The sequence below is a fragment of the Miniopterus schreibersii genome (genome assembly GCF_964146895.1).
Source record: "Miniopterus schreibersii genome assembly, chromosome: 19".
Lineage (NCBI taxonomy): Eukaryota > Metazoa > Chordata > Mammalia > Chiroptera > Miniopteridae > Miniopterus > Miniopterus schreibersii.
The window spans coordinates 8,336,039-8,358,885 of record NC_138119.1 but is presented as its reverse complement, the minus strand read 5'-3'; the positions used below and the strand labels follow the sequence as shown (position 1 = coordinate 8,358,885).

The 22,847-nt window shown below is 50.2% G+C and overlaps 1 protein-coding gene across 1 annotated transcript; it reads right to left on the bottom strand.

The window, feature by feature from the left end:
• Positions 1–687: 687 nt before the first annotated feature.
• MAB21L3 (mab-21 like 3) lies at positions 688–17,570 on the bottom strand. The gene is made up of 7 exons (XM_081120793.1): positions 17,257–17,570; positions 16,514–16,753; positions 11,926–12,066; positions 10,140–10,431; positions 7,465–7,643; positions 6,863–7,057; positions 688–2,472 (listed from the first exon to the last, which is right to left on the bottom strand). Exons 2-7 carry the CDS (start codon positions 16,559–16,561, stop codon positions 2,239–2,241), a joined length of 1,089 nt encoding a protein of 362 aa, XP_080976919.1. The 5' UTR covers positions 16,562–16,753; positions 17,257–17,570; the 3' UTR covers positions 688–2,238.
• Between the last annotated feature and the right edge of the window lie 5,277 nt (positions 17,571–22,847).

The following is a 22,847-nucleotide window of genomic DNA, read 5'->3' as shown; positions in this document are numbered from 1 at the left end:
TGGAATCGGCCCGTGGAGCACGTCAGTCCCACCCCTCTCCAAACACATGCACACATTTGAATCAATTGGTAGTCATCACACTTTTTGGCATTCTGTGACTGCAGAGCTGTTTTGAAACTCGCTTCAACTGTTTTCATCATTAAAATTTTAAAAACTTGCTACATCTGCTACCTTCTCAAAAATATTTCCCAAGACTTAGGTATATGAGAATTTGCATGCAAGTCTTGATAATTTAGCAAAACACTGGTTTGCTCATCAGTTCATGTTTTCAAAATTATAAAATTTGTATGCTTGGAAAGACTTTCCCCCCAACATTTGAAAACCATGGTTTCCTATGTGATAGCCCAGGGACCCCACCATTTGGTTACAGTATTTTTGTAAAAATAATTGTTTTCATTTTCAAATGTGACTTTTCTTTTTTTAAAAAAATCAGTAGTTCCTGCTTTTAAGAAATTCCCTCATATATTTGAGGGAAATGTTCTAAGTAGTAAAGAATTCCCTTGAATTGAGAAGCAGTAAATAAATGCCAAAAGAAACCACTGATCTAACCAAGAACTCCCAGCATTCCTGGCCAACATGCTGCACAGGATGTGTGGCCTTGGGACCTCAGTGAAATTCAAGATTCAGGCTGGAGGGCCTTCTGCGCCCCTGACTCTTGTGTGAGCCACAGACTCTCTTTATGCAGACATTAGAATGGATATTTAAAATGCAAATCAGATGATGGTAGCAGGAGAGGCCAAATGTCACACCTTTGATTTTAAAATAAAATACAAATTCCTTACCAGCTTTCCAAGGCCAAGTGATCTGACTCCTGCAGCCCCTCCAAGTCTGCCCGTGGCTCCCTTTCCTTCCCCTTCAGCTGTTCGCATTTTATTGTTCAAGGCTCTCCCTGTGGCTCTATTTCAGTAATATTTATTTCCTTCATGGCACTTGCTATAATTTATAATCATCTTGTTTATGTATCTGTTGTTCATTTCCTGTCTCCACCACTAGACATCATCCATCAGGTAGGCCTGGTCCATTCTGCAATTTGTTGCATCCCCAATGCCTAAGGAGCGTGTATTTATCAATGAATGAGTGAGTGAATGACGTGAGCAAAGGAAGGCGTTGAGAGGTGAGTGACCCCCAAGTCATTCCATGCAGATCACAGTACCGAGTTCCTTCATAAATACAAGGCAGTGCCATCCCTGACCCGTGGCATGGGGAGCAAGGAGAGGCCAGTGGCTGGGCTCAAGGAAGCAGAGAGATCTGCCCTTTCATCTCTGACTGACACCTGTCACCAAAACCTCTCTTTCTCTACTTAGGGACCGGCAGCGAAGCAGAACCACGAGGAGAGCTGGAGGGAAACACACGCATGCTAACGCATCACACGTAATCACTCAGTCAGTGGTTAGGTGCTGATCCAGGATGCAAGCACCGGCTACTCAACCAACCAGCGACACTTGGTGTTGATCCAATGCCTTCTCCTGGAAAGGGCACCAGCACCGCCCCCGGGCTCACAGCCTCGCCCTTGGGGGACATATGCACAGTCCCATTTACAAATAGAAAATTAACGAATCCATGGTCAGCAGGCCGATGCCCGGCCTTCCAGGGGCCCTGCCTCCCTCCTCCCTGCCAGCACTCGAACAAGGGAAAACACTCAGCACTGTCACTGGTTTACAATCTGTGGCTTGGGGCAGCTTGAGGAGAGCTGTCCCCAAGAGAGGTAGCTGGTGAGGGCTGAAATGCTTGCTTGGCTCCAGGGGGGCCCCGTCGGACATCTGACGTGCTACTGGGTGGCTGTAAATTCCTTTGCCTTCTGCAGCTTTTCTCCTGGGCAGGAACCCGGCATCTGACGGCATGATCCACAGAGGCCCAGCCAGGATGGGAGGACCGTCCGATCCACAGAGGCCCAGCTGGGATGAAATGACCGTCCGATCCACAGAGGCCCAGCCGGGATGGGATGACCGTCCGATCCACAGAGGCCCAGCTGGGATGAAATGACCGTCCGATCCACAGAGGCCCAGCCGGGATGGGATGACCGCCCGATCCACAGAGGCCCAGCCGGGATGGGATGACCGTCCGCCGATCCACAGAGGCCCAGCCGGGATGGGATGACCGTCCGATCCACAGAGGCCCAGCCGGGATGGGATGACCGTCCGCCGATCCACAGAGGCCCAGCTGGGATGGGATGACCGCCCGATCCACAGAGGCCCAGCCGGGATGGGATGACCGTCCGGGGGCCCCGGCGGCTTGGCCTCAGGGCAGGCTGGCCCGGGGGTCCTTCAGGAAGACGGCCAGCCTCTGGGCCACGGCGTCCAGCTCGGTGGCGCTGGCGCCCTGCAGCAGGTTGCTGGTCCGCACGAAGAAGTGCCGCAGGAAGCGCTGGCGCACGCAGCGGTGCAGACGCCGTGCCAGGCGCAGCAGCCCCGTGCCGAAGGCGCGCCAGTCCCTCGCGCGCGGGTACTTCTCGCACGTCCAGAAGAGCACCATCTGCGGAGGGAGGGGCGGGTCAGAATGCTGGGCGCCGAGGAGACGGTCCAGGAACACTGAGTGCGCGTGCCCTGGGGAGGAGGCAGGGAAGCGCCCAGGCCCCGTGGCTCTGCCCTGAATTCCTGATCCCGGCCTTGTCCTGATCCCCGGCCTTGTCCTGATCCCGGCCTTGTCCTGATCCCGGCCTTGTCCTGATCCCCGGCCTTGTCCTGATCCCCGGCCTTGTCCTGATCCCCGGCCTTGTCCTGATCCCCGGCCTTGTCCTGCGGGTCTCCGAGGCCTGTTCGTTCGTTCATTCCCTCTCCACTCACATGGCTAATGATCACGACTCGCCTTAAAGCTGATTCCGCACTCCTGGCAGGTGCCTTTGCCTCTGCTCCACAGGGGACGTGGAAACCCTCCTGCCCACAGGCCAGGCAGCTCTGCCCACAACAGCGCCCTCCCTGCCTCTTGGCGCCCGCCCCCCCCCCCCCAGCTGGCCCATCTGTCTCCCCTGCCAGAAACTGTAGAGACCCACCTCCCTCTTCCTCACTGGCTTTTGAACCCGTTTAGAGCTACCCTGCTGCCCTCTCCCCAGTCCCACGTCTCCTCCTGCCCTCTCATCTCTGCCAGTCCAGGTCCCTCCAAACAGGCATCTCGTTTCTTTGTCTTCATTTCCCCGCCTCAGGCCACTCCCGGGTGGACTCTTCTGCCATCAGTCCCCAAAAGGTGCTCTCCCAGAGGGCCAGTGACCTGCATACTGCTGAACTCAGCAGGCCTCTCGCGGCCCTCGCTTCGCCTGACCTTCAGCAGAATCGGATTTTCTCTTCCAGGCCCTCCCTCTTCCAAGCCGCCACTCCCTCTGGGCTTCTCCCAGCACTGCAGCTACTCCGCCTGCCTTTAAACGTTGGCGTTTCCCAGCTCCGGGCCCTCTTACTATCTTCCTTCCACGGCAGTGGCTTTGGTTTCTGCGAGACGCAGGTGACTCCCCATTCCCAGACTTCTCCACCGACTTCTTTATCTGGCATTTTTTGAAAACCTGAAAGCCATCTGGCAACATGTCCAAACTGAGCTCGTGGCCCCTTCCCCCACAACCCTGGTCTGCCTCCAGACTTGCTTATCCAGCCAGTTATGTAAGACACAGACCTGGGAGCCGTCCCTCCCTCGCCAACGCGTCGAGTCCTGCCAATCCTCCTGCCCGAGCAGTTCTCAGATCTACCCACTTATTTTCACCTGCAGTATCACCGTCCTCTTTGGCCGCCTCACACCCGGACCCTGCAACAGCCGTCGAAGCTGTCTGCACCTATCGCTGTCGCCTTCCCATCTGTCACCATCCTCGCTGACGCCAAGGTGGTCTCTTTGAAATATAAATCTATGTTGCTTCTTATCTAAAGCACCTCCAAGCCTTCCCATTGCTTGTTAATTAAAAATAGAAGCCTTGACATAGTTAGGTTCACAAGGTTTGGTCCCAACCTTCCTTTCCAGCCTCACTGGGCCCTACGCTGTCCCTGGCTTTTCCTTCTAGCCACACTGGCCTCAGGTCATGCCCTCTTCTGCCTCAGGGCCTTTGCACCCCACTTCTGCATGGAGCACACTTCCTTTCCTTCTGTGTCCAGGAAACGCATTCCTTCCCCCAAGTTTCCCTCTGACACCCATCAAACATCCTCTTTGTCATGTATTTCTCGTAAGCAGCAGTGATCACAGCAGTGGTCACAGCATTGGCCCTTCTGTTTACTAAGAAATCCCCCTGAGGCCATGTACTCCAAGAGACGGGAGGACCACACCTGTTTTTATTCACGATTATGTCACCAGCCCGCATCGGGGACACTGGCCCACCCACAGTAAACGCTTATTGACCAAGAGTAATAATGAATTAACGAACGTTACGGTTTAGATGTTGAGTATGTTTAAAATACAATCTTTACTAACAAGTAAAAGAACAGTTTTAGGTTCACAGCAAGATACTGATTTTGTTTTGATTCAGATTAAATTGTTTGGAGTAAATGAGTTGGAGATAATTTCATGCTAGTCAAGATACCCTAGATACAAAAACAAAAAAAGTATTAATCCCTCTCTTGTAGTTAATCTTTTATCTCCCTAGGCAAACGAAAGCAGCCAAGCCCATTATAACCAAGGCCCGTGCCTTTGAGTGGGTTTTAGAAATCAATAAGCCAATGAATGATAAACTCTTGCCTCACGTGAGATCACTTTGGGGGAGAGGCTCTTTAGGGAGGAGGGGAGGACCCTATACAACAGGGTCAGACTTAAGGTGAGGTCACCGTGACTGGCTTGTTTTGCAACCCAGTCTCTCCCACTTCTCCCAGACGGAAGCCTTGGCAATGGGCCTGCACAGTCGGGTCACCATCGGGGATAACACCACACTGTCACCAGCCACGTCCATCCTGTTACCCTCTACGTATGGAGAAAAGGCAGCTCTGTTCCTGTTTGTCCCACCCCCCTCAACGCGTATCTCCCTTTTAAAGGCCCATTCTTGAGAATGCACAACTGTGTTGTGCTGTGCAGGTGGGTAAGGGAGGACTGAAGCAGAGGCCTTGAGGGAGTAGCCCGAAAACTCTAGAAGGTTTAACAGCAGCTTGGATGAAAGGGATCCACGGGTGGAATGCAGTTCTGACAGCAGTCACGGGCCGGGAGGCCCATGGTGGCCCTGGTGAATCTTGCTGAAAATATTTGTGCCACTTACTGTGTTTCTGTCCATCCTACTTGTGGAGCAATGACCAGGGGTTAAGGTTGTGGGGTTTTGCTATGAGGCAGACCAGAGTCTGCCTCTCAGCTCCACCTGGTCCTCATGGAGAAAGACAAGCGAGCAAGAAGCTCATGTCACAAAACGGTTAGACTGTCTTCGGAAAGGACCTGCCCTTGCTCCCGAATGGGCGTGTGTTTTTAGGGGCAAGTGCCTGAGATGTTAAGGATGCAGACACTCCAGAGAAGGCCCCAGATATTAACAGATTCTCAGGCAGACGAGGGAGGCGAGATGCTCAGGAAAGGTAAGAGAGCAAAGCAAAGACTAGTGGTTTTGTGTGTGTGGGGGGGGGGGGGGGGAGTTGAATAACATGTGAGGTCATTCATTCGACCCACAAATATTTACTAAGCAACTACTAGGTACAAAGTATTGGGAGAGGTAGCAGGGGTTCAGTAATGAAAAAGACCAGCATGGCACTCGCCCTCAAATTGGTTACATCAGAGCCGAGAGGGGAACACGCCGAAGGAGAGGGGGCGCAAGCAGGAGCGCGCAGGGAAGGCACCACACAGACAGGTGACCCCGCCAGGGGCCTGTGCTCACCGGTGTCGAGGTCAGGGAGTCGGGCTGAAGCTCTGGACGGGTACTAGCTAAGCTGGGGCTGTGCTAGTTGTAAAAGTCTGATACCTCCCAGCCCTAGTGTGCTGCACGTGGTGCTCCCGGAGTGCCCAGTTCGGCACGTGTGGTTGGAAATTTGAGAAAGAGGAGCTGAGGGCGATCAAAGGCCACCTCTCCAGGAGGGGCGCCCGGGTTCCCAGTCCCGGCTGGGTCCTGCTGCTCTAAGCTCTCCCAGAGCAGCGTTCTTCCTCTCCCTTGGGCTCCGTGCATTGCGTGATGCCACACGCACCTGCAGAGCTGTCTCCTCGACGCCCGTCTCCCCTGCCAGACCACGAGCTCCACCGGAGCAGGGCCCACGTCTGTGTTTGTGCGCCATGCACCTCCAGGTGCGGGGGACCTCCCTGGCTCGTAGTTATCTCAATACACATTTGCTGAGCGAGTGAACGCGTTTGTGAACGCGCAATGTTGGGTTTTGGGGTCAAGGGCAGGTGCTGACAGAGCGAGGGAAAACCCATGCCCGATGTTGGGGCCCGGAAGTTCGGGAAATTAGTCCTGTGCTAACCCAAACTTTCCCTGGTTTCCTCCTGTGTGAGGAGTGTGTGCGTTCACGTGTGCGCGCGAGTGGCCGCAATCTGACGAGAGCGGGGAGTCATGAGAAAAGCATGAATTCATCTGACGTCTGAACAGCCCCGTAGATTTCTCACGGGCAGAGACCACCTGTTGTAATTCATTCCTAAAGCTCAGCAGGGCTTCTGGCACATAGTGGGCACTCGTGTTGGCTCGTCGAGTGAAATAGGAGGGGAGAGATAGAAAGACGCAGAGGAAAAAAAGAAAGACACAGAGAAAGAAAAGGGAAAGAATGAACTGGAAAGGAAGGGAGGGAGGCGGAGGGAATTTTACCCTGGCCAGGGGTGTTGTGGACGCACATTCAGCCCGGTTTACCGCTCTCCAAAATGAGCGATAACTTGTGGGATGGCAAACATGGACACGGGAGGCCCGTCCTGAACTCATCACACACGCACAGGCCCCTCCGAGCGGCTCCGGCCAGGCCCTACGGGCGCAGAGCCCCCCCAGCTGCGCTGGCCGCACACTCACCTGCAGATGGTGGGACGTGATCACAGGCCTCTCCCCCGGGCACCAGACGTCCTCCTTCATCTGCCTCAGGGCCTGGAAGCATCTCCGGCGGCAGCCCCCATTCTCGTCCAGCTGCTCCAGCAGCACCTGCTCGGCCTGCAGGAAGCTCAGCTGCCAGTGGTAACTGGAGCGGGCCAGCAGGGTAAACCCGAAGGACTGGAAGAGCAGAGAAACGGCGGCCGTGAGGAGGAGGGCCCTCGTCTCCCACGCAGTCCCCTAGCCTGGGGGACCGGCCACGGGGCAGGCAGGGCCCCCGCGTGGGACACGGGGACGGGCCCTCACGCCGGAGGCCGCGCTCACTTGCTCTCGGGCGGGTCTCTCCAACTCCAACCTGCATCAGGGTCACCTGCGGGCTTGTTAAAACCCAGGTGGCTGGGCCCCGCCCACCGAGCCTCGGTCAGGAGGCCCAGAGCCGGGCCCGGGCATCTGCATGTCTAACGGGTCCTGGGATGCTGCTGCGGGTTCTGGGGCCCGCCGACCTAGCGAGGCCTCCGTTTTCCCCGCGCGGCTGGTGGGCAGGCGGCGATGCTGCGGGGGGCGGGCTGGGGCCCTGCCCAAGGTACCTTGATGCATTTCACTCTCTCCGGGGAGGGCCAGCGCGTCAGGCACCGAGGCCACTGGGCTTTCTTGGGCCAGGCGGTGGGGATCTCCACTTCGGGGGCCAGCTCTATCTCCACCTGACCTCCGGATGTCTCCATGGCAACGTGGACGGCAATGCTGTTTGTCAGCAGGCTGACCTTTCCTGGGCAGAGATGACGAACAGGCTCAGGGAAAGCAGCGAAGAGGGAGCTTGGGAGCGGTGACTCCGACCAGCTCCTGGCGGCTGGCAGGGCCACTCTCACGGAGTCAATAGCACCCCAAGGTGGGGTGCCTGCGTCACAACTGGACAATCAGCCAAATAAATATCGACAGACGCATTGGTAGAAAAATCTCATGGTTGGTGGGTTTTTCTTTCGTCTCCTCCCTCCCCCAAGGCTGTTACGGTGCCTTTTCTTTTAAATCAATGGGTTCTTTTCAGGGGGCTCAACTGCTTAGTGTATGTGCTAGTAAGATGAAATCCAACCACTCTCCTATGTCCCCCTCGTTCGGACCTGGCCATGTGCTCATTGGCCTTTGGTGGTGTTCAGTTTAACCGTCTCCTATCCGAGTTGTAGGCTCTCAGGTGGCATCTGTTCCCACCCCCATTAAGCCAGCCTCCCTCGGCTGCATTATCATCATAGGCTCTCATAATGATAACACATTTCCAAGTAGGCACAGCCACTGGCTTAATGGGCATGAAGAAGCCCTCGCCTCATCACCTTGCAGCCAGGCGGAGAGAGGCGGAGAGAAGAACCCATTTGGTAACGTTTTCCAGCTCATACACCAGAATCCATTTCTGATTTGTTCCCGCTTCTGTTCCCAGCCTTTGTCTGCCCATTTGTTTGCCTTCATCACAGATGGGCGAGCCCTCTAGGACCGGGGGCTGTTATTTTGCTTCTCCTTGCCTGGCAGAGGGAGCAGAGGCTCCCTTGTTGACTGTGTTAGGCTGTTCCACAGGGGAGCATTCTTCTCGCTGGGGTGTGATAAAGCGCTTTTGTCTGCACCTCCTGGAGCCGCCCAGACAGGAACATGACAGTGTCTACCACTTCAGCGTTATTTACGGAAGGCGCCTCCTCAACCTGGCCCGGAGTGGCTCTCTTATACCCACTCTCCCTGCTGACAGTGTCTTGAGCTGAGCAGGGCAGCGAATGCCGGACCCAGCCTGCCAGGCCCACACCCTGCTCCTGTGGCTGGCTCTGCTCACCTGGGGTGCGACCTCCTGCATGGTATTTAATCTCTCTAAACCTCATTTTTTTGCATCTGTAAAACAGGTAGAAAAATAACTCTTGCTCTGTAGAGATGCTGTATTAAATTAAATAGTCCAGGAAAGCATCCTGTCCATGGTAACAATCCATTAAACATGAGTGATTTCCATCTAGACAGGAAATGTACACAGAAACCCATTTCCTTCTATGTACAAATGGAATCACCTATCATTCAGCACTTTGGTTTTTCTCTCCCTTATCCAGCAAGCGCATTTTCATAACTGTGCACATACCTCCTCCTTTTTGAAGGCTGCATAGTAGTCCCCCGGGCCAATGCAGTCTGATTGACTCAGTTTTCCTTTGTGGGCCACTTAGGTCCTTTCTAGCTATTTGCTATTACACAGCCTATGACAGTGGGTATCCTTGTGCATATTTTTTTGTGTAGCTGTAGGAATCTATCTCTAGAACTGGAATCACTGAACTGCCCAGTAATCCCATTATAAAAATAAAAGTGGTCAAACTGCCCTTTGAAAAAGTAGGCACTAATTTACACTTTGAAGGAAATGTGTTTTACCACACCCATCCCTACTCCGAGCATGATAGGATGTTTTCATCTCTGTCAATCTGTTAGTTGTCTTAATGCACATTTCTCAAAATACATGTTAGATGGGACATTCTTAAAAATGTTTACTAGCCATTTATATTCTTTTTCTGAGTCATGGGTGGTTGTTTTTGTCATTATTTCTATTGGCCTGCTCATATATTTTCTTATTGGTTTTTAAGTACTCCTGTATAACTGAGGAAATTACACATTTTTCCAGTTTCAAATTCACCTTTTCACTCTGGGTGAACAAAATGTGTGTACGTGTGTGTGAGCGCATGCATGGGTGTGTGCATGCGCACGTGTGTGCATATGTGTGTGCATGCGTGAATGCGTGTGTGTGCACAGATGCCACACTGTACTGCGGCTTCAGATGTTGGGGTTGCTAAACGTAATCACTTCTTTATGGCTTCTGGATTTGGGGTGTTGGTAAAAGTTGGTGGTTTCCAAGTGTGCTCTCAACAAGCTGGGGTACTGGGGTCAGCGGCAGAGTATTGCAGCAGGAATGGGCTAATAACAAAGCTCTGAGGTTTATGAGTAACGTGCTTTTTTTTTTAAAAGAACCCATATTTTTAAGCTAACGCCACGGAAAGGCTGCATCACCCCAAGCCTGTCATGTCCACGCCAGGGCAGTGAGCTTCTGGAACCCACGGGGGTGTTGGTGTACGAATTCCACTCCCATGTGTGACGGCCAAAGAAAGAGCTGCTTCACTTACGGGGACTGGACAGGTGCAAAGAGCAAGTGATGACCTCAGTTCAGGGGCACGGGCTTCGGGCGACACCCAAGCAGAGGTTTTATTGAGCAAAAGGGAAATGCCCTAAGTTTCCCTTGTGCTTCTCTTGACCCGCTCACCTGACAGGCGACAGGTCTCGATCGCGTTTTCCACCAGTTTCCGGAGCGCCTGGAGGACCTTGGCGGGCACGATGTCCCCCTCGACGTTCACATCTGCCTCGTGCCACTGCCACAGGCTCTTCGTGAACTGCTGCACCTCCAGCCACTGCTGCAGGCCCTCGGGGGCCCGCAGGGGGCAGGGCTGCCGGGCGCCCTGCAGGGTGTAGTACCTCCAGCGGTGCTCCCTGGCCTCCCTGTACCCGGCCAGGCCTCTCACTGGGACCGTGACGAGGAACTGGCTGGGGGCCAGCACCTGGGGGCAGGAGAGGAGGGGGAGGGGGTGTGAGTTCAGACTTGGGAGGTCGCAGGAGACCCCTGCAGCCGGCCTGCTGAGCCGGGCGGCTCCGCTAACCACTCAACCCTCAGCCACGCGGCGAGGCAGACAGGGGGCTGCGCCTGCCCACGGCAAGAGGGCCCATCCTGGGCCTGCCACTAGCCCCCGTGATGCTTCGAGCAGGTGAATGAACTCACCGAGCTCTTGGTTTCATGAGTCTGCAAGGAAGAAGAGTGAATGAGACCTGGGACTTTAGGGGGTCTTACTGTTTATAGGGCGTTTTCTTCCAGAAGGAAATTTCCTGGGATCTAGCTCTACAAAAAAATGATGCTATGTTTCCATTCCCAGGCACTGGTCTACTTTTGTCTAATTTAGGTGGCAGCGGAGGTGGGCGGTAGAGGTGGGAGATGCTGTTCTGACATTCCAGGATTCCATCTCGTCTCACAGTTTTCATCCTGAGGTGAATTTCCTGAGATCTGACTCTTTTTCAAGATGCACAAGTGCCAGAATCTTATCGGAGGTCCCTATGCCCGCCCACCTTGAAATGCACTGGACTCCAACCGTCTTTTATTCATATACTAACGCTTTTGCTCATTCACTCATTCCACAGAAATTGAGTGTCTGCCACAGGCCACACCATGCTGGGGGCCGGGAACAGAGCCACCAACAAGCGTGACCCTTACAAACGAGGAATGTAGTCTGATGTGAGAAGGGGGCATGAGTACATATAAGTTTAGCACAAATGAAAGGGGTTCTTATGTGTCGTAAGAGAAATCGAGATAAAGGGGCACGGGGATCCAGAATAATCCAGAGCCTCACTTCTCTCCTCCCTAAAGGGAGAGAACCCTAATGTCTGTCCCACAGGACTGTCTGCAGGTTTGAGTGAGACCATGCCTGTGAGCACAGCTTTGCCCAACGCAGTGTCACATGAACGTGGGCTGTCACACTCTGGCCCTGGTGGCTCATGGCTCTGGGGGCTCCTCAGCAGGGACAGGGGGTTATCAGGCTGCTCCTGCAATGTCTAAGGCCACCTCTCCCATTCTCTTCCCTCCCCCACCTGCAAGCCACAGACTATCACTTTCAGCTACTTTCTCAACGATGCCTGAGTTCCCTCTGCCCAGTCCCCCATCTATAAGCAGTTGCTCGATAAGTGAATAGGTGTTTCACTAAACATTAATCGCTATAAGGGCACAAACTCTGGGACCAGGGCCCCAGTATGTGTCCTGGCTGCAGTGCCTAATATGACTGATCGAGTCATTTGATTTCCCTAAGTCTCGATTTTTGTCATCTGGAAAGTAGAAATGTGGGCGTTCAAATGACCCTGTAAATGGTAAATACTAAGAGTACCCGCGGAAACAGGGAGTGTTGTTATGATTCTTCTTAGGGGTGTCGGTGCCTGTCACGTACTGAGTCCGGCCCACCCCAGGCTCCAGGCTCCCTGGGCGGGCACCCAGAGCCAAGGGGACCGCTCACCTTAATGTTCTCGTTGTACACCAGGGAGTACGGGATGGCTTGGAAGCGGATGTCCTGGTTGCTGATTTCTGTGGTCAGATGGTAGACGGCTTTCTGCACCTCCTCCAGCGTCCGGGAAACGCCCTGGCGCCTCAGGTCCGCCTGGTGGGCGGGAGAGGGAGCAGCTCGGGGTATCTCTGGGGCCGGCCCCAGGCACCGGCCAAGGAAGCGACGGGACAGGGCGCAGCGGGGTGACTGCAGGAGTGGGCTCAAAAATCCCTGCCTTCCCAGGAACTCCAGGAGAGGCGGCTTCAGGTCTCAGTGCCTCGGGGCTCACTCTCAAATGGAAGCACTTGTGCCCTGGCCGATGCGGCTCAGTTGGTCGGAAATCATCCCGTGCACCAAGTGGCTGCTGGTTCGATTCCCGGTCAGGGCACGTGCCCGAGTTGCGGGCTCGAGCCCCAGTAGGGGACATGCAGGACGCAGCCAATCGGTGTTTCTCTCCCTCTCCCTTCCTCTCTCTCTAAAAGTCAATAAAAAAATCTTAAAAAATAAAATAAAATAGAAGCATTTGTTCAGTTTTACCTAGTACCTGCCCATCTATGTGCTGAGACACAACAGTGAACGAGGCAACAGAGATGCTTGCCCTCTGGTTAAAAATACAGGACATGGGTATATATATATATATATATGTATACACACACACACACACACACACACACACACACGTGTATATGTACATAGACGGTGAGGAAAAAGCAGGCTTACAGTTGCTCGTATGAGAAAATAATACAATAACTAGTAAGTAATAATACAAGGATAAACTGTTTTGCATGCTCATAACTGTAAACAGACTTTTCCCCCCCTGTACGTGTGTGTACACACATCATGTGTGTGTGTGTACACACATCATGTGTGTGTGTGTGTGTGTGTGTGTGTATGATGTGATCTCAGGTACAATAAGTCCCATAAAGAAAAATCAGTAGGATAGGGGTTAGAGAGTCAAGGGGCTGCTGTCTTGGAATCAGGTGGCCAGGGAAGTCATCTCTAAGGAGGTGACATCTGAGCGAAAGGCTGGGAGAGACGAGGCCTGACCAGTGTCCGTGGAGTCCGGCAGCTGGGACAGGGCGGAAGGGTCAGGGAACTGCTGGCGTCTGGCCTGATCGAGGTGGGTTAAGAGGGAAGGAGAGACAAGCAAGTGAGGACAGAGGTAAGCGACTCCTCCGGGAAGCTCGCCAGGGAAGGGAAAGCAAACAGGGACACCAGCAGGTTTTTCCAAAATGACAAAGGTTTAAGTGCTGACGGAGAAGAGCCAGCAGAGGAGGCAGCGGAGGGCAAAGCCTCTGAGTCAGTTTTCCAGCCAGGAAGCAGCGGGCGAACGTGCACCCCCAGAGGAGAAGCCACGGCGGGGGCCGGGAGGAAAGGCTGGGTGCAAATACGAGGAAAGGGCAGGGAACAGGGGGGCTCCCAGGGGTTTCCTGTCTGACGTCTATTTTCCTTACAGAGCAGGAGACAAGGCAATTGCTGAGGGCGAGACGGAGAGGTGGAAGGGAGGGAACTTCGGGGTGACAGACACTGGAAACAGCTTCCCTAAGGAATGAGGGGCTGTGTGACCAAGACGGCTGTGGGGGGGCCCGCGAGGCTGTGGGAGCCCAGTGGGCTCAGTTACGATGCTCTCCGGCACAAAGGTAGCAGGCGACGGGCTAAGATTGGAGTTTGCTGAGCAAGCCTGGAGACGGCTGGCAGGGCAGGGGGGTCTCGGCGGCAGGCCGTGTTTTGCACTCTGGGCAGCGAATGGACAAAGCCGGGTTAGTAGATCAGGGGTCACACTGGATAAGTTCGGGGATCAGAAGCCTGATCGGGAAGAGCAGGGAAAAGTAAGGCAAGGGCTAACTCGATAGGACGCCGCAGGCAGGGTGGTGGGGAATAATATTCTCAAACAGGAAAGTGCTCAGAGTGTTTTGAGGACTGAGGCTAACCCAGCCCATCCATCGCACTGGCCATCGGTAAGTCACGCTATGTTTGTTAGCATGAAGATTCCGTTACTCTAATTAGGCAGAGTTTATGCAAAAAATAGCCACGAGAGCACCCATTCATCGAGGGTGCCATCCATTTTTGGTGGCCTGCCTCTCTCCAGGACACGTCTATGTACATGTCCTCATCCTGGGCTACTTCCTCTCCCCCCTAAATGACACTGTCAGGCTCACTGTTGTCCCACACATCACTTGCTACTATTAATAGCTCAAGTTTGTGGACAATTTTTACTGTTTGAATTATAAATTATTGAGCCGTCAAGGTTGATTACTATAATAACATTCTGACTCACTTGTATTCCAATATGCTTCCTGGAGAGGCACAGAGATGGCACGAAATAGTGTGCCAGGAATGAAATGTCACACAGACCTGGTCACACCCCTGAGCATATGCAAATGTCACCCATGATCAATGCCACTGGGGAAAATGGCCAAGAACTTCCTTCTGACAACAAGAAGTCAGACTTTTAATTCTGGAATTGCATCAAATCCAATAGTTAAAAAAAAAAAGGGCAGGCACCATCTCTGTCTTCCAGGGGTTGATAATTGAAAGGAATGGAGACTAATTCAGTGATTCATATAGATGAAACAGGTTTTCCACCATCACATCCCCACCTTTTCAGCCAAATTCTTCCATGAACCAAATGCTTGGGCCCCACAGGACAATTGCAGCCCCAGGTGCAGCAGAAGCCGTAGCCACGGCAGCACTTGGGAGCTAAGACGGGACAGTCCTGCGATATGCAGGATACTTTATAAGGGTTAACTCCTTTGAGCCTCCCAGTAACCTTTTAAGGTGGACGTGATGGTTGTTCCCATTTTACAGTTGAGAAAACTGAAGTTCAGAATGTGTAAGTAATTTGCCCACGGTCCCAGGATCAGAAAGTCACAGAGCAGGGATCCACACCAAGGCTGTGTTATTCCAAAGCCCTTGTCAGAACCACTGCAGTCACTCCTTTTGCCTTTGGAGTTATGGGCAAGATCTGTAGGTGGGATAGGGCCCCCCTTAAAGACACCCGGAGCTGAGAATTTCTCTCACTTAGCAGACCCCATCTCAGGCCTGTGTTTTGGGCACAGTGTTTTGCACAAAGCAGGTGCTCAGTGTATGTTTGTAGAGAGGGGTTTAGCCAAAGAAATACGGCTTTGGGGTAAAAAAAAGAGTAGGCTGAAACCTCAGTATCCTCTCCACCTAAGCTGTGTGACTTTGGACAAGTTATTTAATCCACACGAGCCTTTGTTCCCTCTGTGAAAACAGAGGAGATATGCACGCGTCACACTGTTGTTGGTTAGATTAAATGGGATACTGTAGGGGCCTCAACTTGCCAGCACCTTTCACGCTATTCTTGCATTATTTCATTGAGCCCTGAAGGTGATTCTGACACATACGTGCAAAGATACCATGTGAATTCCATGGGAATAGATATCCAAGGCTAATTCTTTCCTCCAGAAACTGAAAACAATATAAGATTTAAGTTCCCACCCAAGATTATAACTGGAAAGGCAGCAGGAGTCAATATACAATTGATACTCAAATAAATATTGTCAGTAATAATCACCAGCAGAGTTCACAGGAAGGCAAAAAACTTTCTGTGCTGTGGTGTCAGGGAAATTTTTGTTGAGAAAGTGGACCCTGAGCTGAGTTTGATGGGTGACTGAGCCCGACAAGTGGGGAGGAGAGAGGCTATCTCCCCTGGGAGAGGGGAGAGGGGGAGCTGGGGCCTGAGGCCTTCTCAGGACACAGTTTCTGTGGGGCAGGAGTGGCAGACACAGCCACCTGTGGGGGGGGTAGGGGGACACACATGAGAGCGCGGGGTGGGGGGCAGGTGTCAGACTCAGGAGTGCCGAAGTCCCGAGGACCAGTGAGCCCACGTTCTGACGGATGGACACACAGCTCCAGGCCACGGCTGCCAGGCAAGAAACTGGGACCTCTGGTTGCCAGATATCCTGCTTTCTCTTTCCCAGAGAAGATGAAGATCAGGGTTTCTATGCAAAAATCTCACTATTTTGAAATACAGGGTGGGCAAAAGTAGGTTTACAGTTGTGACTGCACGAAACAAGAGTTTATTCTTGTATTATTTTTATTAATTATTGTATTATTTTCCATACGATCAACTGTAAACCTACTTTTGCCCACCCCGTATATGTAACAAATTAGGAAATCTTAAAAAACATGCTAATAGGCCAAAGAAAGCAGGTGCAGAGGCTGGATTAGAGGTGTGGAGCGCTGTTTAAAGTTCTGTTGGAGATGCAGGAGGCAGAGAAGAAAGATAAAGGCGCTATTTGAAGGCCAGGCTGAAGGGGTCTGGACTTTCAGGAAACAGGACCATGGGACACACCAGCCAACACTCCTCCCACCCATAGCCTCCCAAAAGGAGAAATAATGGGAAATCACTTAGTTTGCTATAATTTTATCATTATAAGTTTTCCCTGTTTCTTTCTTAATGGTTTTGCCTAAGAAGTCAACTTATTACTATGATAATGAACTCTGAATCAAGTTTGGTGGGGTGGGAGGGGGTAGAGGGGTGAGGAGGGGAGGAGGGGGGGGAGAGGTGCGTGGCAGAGACCGTATCTGTCCTCACCTTATCCAGCAGGCAGTCTTCTAAGTTTCCCGCGATCAGGGCTTTCATGGCTTCCTGTTCAGTCCTGAGGGACAGCAAGGTCCTGGTTGCTTCCAGAGGACAGCACTGTGAGTCCCTCTCCCAGGAGTGTCAGTCTCTCTGTGCTGAATCTCTCTGGGCACCTGTGCATGCACCAGAGTCTTGCCTTCTCGATTCTTCACTTAAGCTCTTATTTCCAAATTGCGAGCATCCATCTGTCATCTTTGGGAGGATTAAAATGTCATTTAAAAAGGAGACTTGGTGAAACGGAATTTGAGTCTGACCTCATTTCATCCTATTTAGCTCTGGTGCTCTGGCCTAGTGCAATTTTCCAAGTTGCATTTCCCATCAAATGCATCAGGACAGAAACGCCCTGCAGTTGGCTTCACCCCACCTCTTAAGCTCCTGTCCTACAACTAGAAGTCCCCTCGAGCTCAGTATCTTATATCCCCTTGTCTTCCTGTTGACAGTAAACATCCCTTGCCCTCTGACCCAGAAAGCCCAGCTGATTGATTTTCCTTCTTTACAATAAACAAAATAGGAAATTGCCCAACACCCAGCCTGGCACCCATCATTGTGCCTACGAACAAGTGACCGGGTCTTGTCAACCAGATCAGGGCACAACAACTGCGCGTGGAAAAGCGCACACCCCCCCACACACATATGCACACACACACACACCCAGGCACACCCACCAAAGGCGGGACAGGGATCCTTCTGCTCACCTGCCGACCTTTAATTATCATCTCCCTCTTCTCACTTGAAAGCTGGCAGTAAAAATTAAGTCAGTGTAAACAAGCCCCTTGAGAGTCAAGGAAACAATCACGTCTGCTTTTGCCAGCAGAACCATGTTGGGAAACAGCTCAGGCAGTAAACTCCCAGTCTGGCTGGCTGGAGCTGGTTTCATTACAGGAAAAAAAAAATTTTTTTAAATCACAACGGTCTGATCTGATCTCCCGGGAGCTGGTAAACATGAGGTCTGCTATCAGCGGAGCTAAGGAAGCGATGGCTCCAAGGGCCCAGCTTACTCCCGAGCAGTGCTCCAAATCCACAGGGTGCTGCGGGGAGCGCTGGGCGGGGCTGGCTGCCCGCCTTCGCGGCCGCAGGATTTGCATAGCTGCCTGCTCTGCCGGGAGGGCCAGAGCTGTTCCACCCACCTCGTTAATCCCAGGGCTCAGGCCAGCAGGTTTCTACGGGTCCCTCCTGGGATCCTGTCGTCTGACAAGAACAACTCTGCCTCGATTTCCCATTTGCTTCCATTTGTTATTCTAAGTCTCCTTCTTTTGCTATCAAATGCTCCTGAATCTCTCTCAATGTCCTCCCCTTGGCTTCTCCTACCACGGGCCGGGCCGGGTGTCCCAGATTGGTTTTCCACGGATGGAACAAGAGCCTCTCCGTCTGAGCTCCTTGCGATTTGGAACTCTGTCCCTGCCTCACTGGCACCTCAGCCCATCCTCCTGCGTCTCCCGTGAGCTCTCCTTTTGGTCCCTCTGCTTCATTGTAATCAGGCCCCGGGAGTCCCTTTCCTCGGGTGGGGCCTTTCCTCCCGCTCTCAGGTTACCCCAATACTCCTCAGCAGATGTGCAAACTCTCATCATTTTGTGCCCGTGGCTCGCCTACCACGATGACTCCAGAACCACGGCTGATCGAAACGGTGAAACTGGAATCTTCTCTCACGCTGGAGCCAGTGACCCTTGCCAGACGTGAGCAGGGACAACAGCGAACAGGGCCAACGGAGGAGCCTGGGAGAAGAGAGAGGAGGTGCTCAGGGTGGCTCGCTACAGCCTTTCACCTGGACGTCAGATGCGGGAAATAGGGGTGCTGTGTAAACACAACCCGTCCCTTACTCCAGGACACGGTTCCTTACCGCAAACAGGAAACGTTCCCAAACACAGGGCAGTCTGGTGGATTGAAAAAGACTCGCTTTCTTTGCAGACACAGGTCTCTGCTTAATTGGATATTGGGTCAGCAAGTATTTACTGAGCAGCAGTCTGCCTAAGGCACTGTGCTGGGCCCCTGAGAGGGAGTCCACGTTGACTCAGACTTTTCTCCTTCCCAGGAAATATGACTCCTCATTTCTCATGACTCACACCAATGCAAGTATGCGCAGGCAAACCAGCTTCGACCCAGCTTCTGCTGTGAAGATCCAGAAGTTATGTTTTAAGGCAGTTTAACAAGGTTTTCACGACCCTGACCTATTAAGATGAGCAGTCCTGGGAAAACTACATCCCACGGTCCTACCGGCAGAGGCGTCTGTTACTGATTGACCTAGTGACCCAGATTTTTATTCCAAGGAAGTGAAGGGTTAGCTCAATCCAAATCAATCTTAAATATACACAATTGTCAAAGTTCACCAAGGTTTCAAACTCTTATTCTCACAAAGTTTTCCTTTAATCCTAGGGTGACTCAACTCTGACAGCTCAGAGGCCCAGACAGAGATAAGGGTCTGTGCTATTAGGAAGCCCCCAGCAGTGAATGAGGCAGGGACCCTGTGTGTCCACATAACTGACCTTCAGTTAACAGTGGTGAATAGTTGATTGCATTAAACATTAAAGTGACATTCTTATAAATAAAATATTTTGAGATGCATAAAATCACTTCATAAGTTACCAATTTAATTTCATATATGAACATAGGGTCTCTTTAAATTACCATCTTTTATAGAAAGGCTGATATAAAAGAACTTAGCACAGTACCTGGCACGTGATAGGACCTCAAAAAAAAATTTGTCCTCATACTCCAGTTTCTCTTTTGAGAAAAAAGACCCTACTTTTAATGTATTGACTAATTCTCCTGGTTTTATCTCATGAGCAAGATCTTTCATTGGGTTGGTCTTCACAGTTCCATCAAAAAGCCAGTCTCCTTTCCTGTCATACCAAAAAGGTCCTCTGAAATCATTTGAACTTGATCTTTTGTCTAGGTTCAGAGATGGAGGTTCCCAAATTCAAATGCCTATGTGGGCCAGGCCAGTAAAGAGATGAACAGGATAGAATAGAACAGTGGAAAGGGGTGTGGCCTGTGGTGGATTTGAGAACAAGTTCTCTATCTAGGATATTCTAAGTTTCCTGCGTGTGCAGGTTTTTAAAGAATACTGGGGAAGGGGTGGGAGCAGAGTGGAGGAGGCCAATGGGGGGGGCATCTGTAAAACTTTCAACAATAAAGATAAATTAAAAAAATAAAAATAAATAAATAAAAAACAGAAATCATTCAAAGTATGTTTTCCAATCACAACAGAATTAAATTAGAAATCTATAACAGTAAGAAAATTGGGAAATTCACAATACGTAAAAATGAATCAACACACCCTTAAATAACAAAGGGGCCAAAATTGAAATCACAAGAGAAATTAGTAAATACTTTGAAATGGATGGAAATAAAAACATAATATACCAACTTATAGGATGCACGTAAAGTAGTGATTAGAGGAAAATTTCTAGCTGTCAATACCTGTATTGAAAACAAAGAAAGATCTTGCCCGGGCACCAGAAGATTGCTAGTTCAATTCCGTCAAGTCACATGCCTGCATTGAGGGCTCAATCCTGGATAGGGGGCGTGTAGCAGGCAGCTAATTGAGGTTTCCCTCTCACAGTGATGTTTCTCTTCTCCTTCCTCAGGAAATACGACTCCTCATTTCTTATGACTCACACCAAATGCAAGTATGCACAAGCAAATTAAGGCGTTAAATATAAAAATGAATCATAAAAGGAACCAAAAGAAAAAAGAAACACTTATCTATACTTGTATGTATGAGGAACATATGCTGAAAGTCCTGAAAACTTTGACTAAATAAAAACTCAAAACTACAAAATTAAAAAACATAATTTTATTATATAGAGTAAGTAGAGAACCTGAGTAGGCAATCCACAAAAGCGGAAATACAGTTAATTAACATAAAATCTCTTACATCTCTAGTTACCAGAAACATGCAAATTAAACTCTAACCCCAGACACACACCAATTTGATAATTTGGCAAAAACCAGAAGGTAATGGTGCTTATGAGGCAGTGGGGTATCTGGCCCTCGTATATTAACAACGGCAGTGTAAACTGGTAGGACAATTTTCATCAAACATTTCAAAATCATGCCCATTGACCCAATAAACCTATATCTTAAAACTTATCTGAAGGAAACATGTGAGGTAAGCCAACTCTATACTCCTCAGATATAATCGGAAGACTTGGACATGAATTAAATAGCTAACAATTGGACACTGGCTAATAAGTTATAATGCATCCATATGATAGAAGATTTAAAACATTACCCATACATGGAGAAAAGGTTAAGAATGATTTTCTCTCGGTGGTGGGATTGCATTTAATTTTTATTTCCCATGTTAGTTTTTTATTGTCTTTTTTAAAAAATTTATAATTAACATACTGCTATTTTCATAATCAGAAAAAAGATATAATATGCAAATAACAACACTCAATATTCAGAGTGGAGGATGTTGGATTGCTCAGGGATCACATATAAAGTCGAAAGGGGTAAGGGCAAAGGAAAAAGGATAGAAGCCAGGTGAGCAACTGCGTATCAGTGAGTCTAGTGATATGTTTGTGTCCTTAAAACCTCGAGACCTGTCCATCCACCTTAGGGGGGTGTAGACGACATGTAACTGAATTTGCTCCGAGCTCATTGCCCTAACGCTCCCTCGGATCCCATGACGGAGACACAGACAACACTGCTCAGACGCCTCTTCCTGAGCACAACTGCAGCCAGAAAGAGGCCTCGGGAGTCATCCCTAAAGGACCCGGGGAGCGGTGCAGACTCTACCCCCTTCCCCTGCAGAGCTCCAGGGGGAAACACCCCCAATTCCCTGTCCCACACTTACCACTCCAAGCTGCTTCCAAAGAGAAAGGCGTTGTCCAGGGTTAGAGGAAGTGGCTTTTATAATCCTTCCACTCCTCCCACCAGGAGGCTGCTGCCTCCTCCCCACCCCAGGATTTTGGAAAAGTGGGAGGGGGGAGGGGAAGTCAGCTCGCAGGCCTTACTCTATAGGAAATGACGAACTCCAAGGACAGTAAAGGGGAGGAAAGGGGTCTCGTGAAAGTCATACTTCTCCGGTTACTTCTTCATTAGGTGGCAAATGAAGTGGATCGGGTGGAAATATGTTTTCTTGAAACATTTCGTATCAATTTCATTTTTGGAAAAAAACATGGCATCATGAGAATTCGCTTTTTAAAAAAATGCTTTTAAAAATGGGTGGGTTAAATTCTTGTTCTAAAATCCTTGGTGGTTCCTAAGTGGTACGATTTATTGAAGTTGTCAAAATTTCAACATGGCAGCTGAAATTTTACATACTTATTACTCAGTAATCAGCACAACACACTTAGACTTACAATAAAAATGATACTAACATTTCATGATAAAGAGGAAAGTGAGAATAACAAATAAGTCTCCCTGATTCTAAACTTATATTCATGAGATATTGTGAAGACTTCATCAGATACTTAAAATGTCTTCTGAATTATTACAAAGCTAAAGTTATTAAGCATCAAACAAAGAAGTTTAATGAGAAGTGTGTGTGTGGGGGCTGGGAATGGTGACAGTTTCTCTAGGCTTAAAAATGTGGCTAATCTGATAAAGAGAGAGAGTATTTGCAAGAGCAAATGTTTCTGTGTCCCTTTGCTGACAGCAGCAAACTTCCTTTCCCAGGTAACAGGGCTTAGCCTGTTAATTAATTTTAATTACTGACATAATTAGAAGCATGGGGTGGGGATAGCTTAGAGGTTATGTGACTTAGATGTCCTTGATATCACTAGTGGAGGGCTCAGCCTGAGATCTCACTTCTTAAGAAATTCTTTGAAAAATAAATCCATTTCTATTACTGGACAGTTTCCTAAACTTAGATCCCAGAGGCTCTAATTTCACCAAGGCTCCCTTGTCTCCTTTATAATACTTCAATCTCCCCATATCCCATCTAGGTCAGACTCTGGGAAGGCTCCCAGCTAGAGGAACCCGCCTCACTAACCTTTGACAATTCCAAAGCCTACTACAGTGCCTGGCACACAGTAGGCTCTCAGTGGACTTTTCTTGGATGTGTTTGGTGGAATGGTAGGCTAATAGTTGCCCTAAAGTAAAGAATGAAAGTAAACCCAAAGGGTACCCCAGAGAGAGGTCATTTTTTTCCATCTTCTCTATGACATTATATAACTGGATTTGGCCCATTAACGAGTCTGATCTGAATCTTGACAAGCTCCATCCATCCATCCATCCATCCATCCATCCAATTAGTGACTGACAAATGTATTCTTCCACTAATTTAATTGTGAAGAAAATATCTCAACGGCTCTAAAATACAGAGAGGATCGTTCACTTA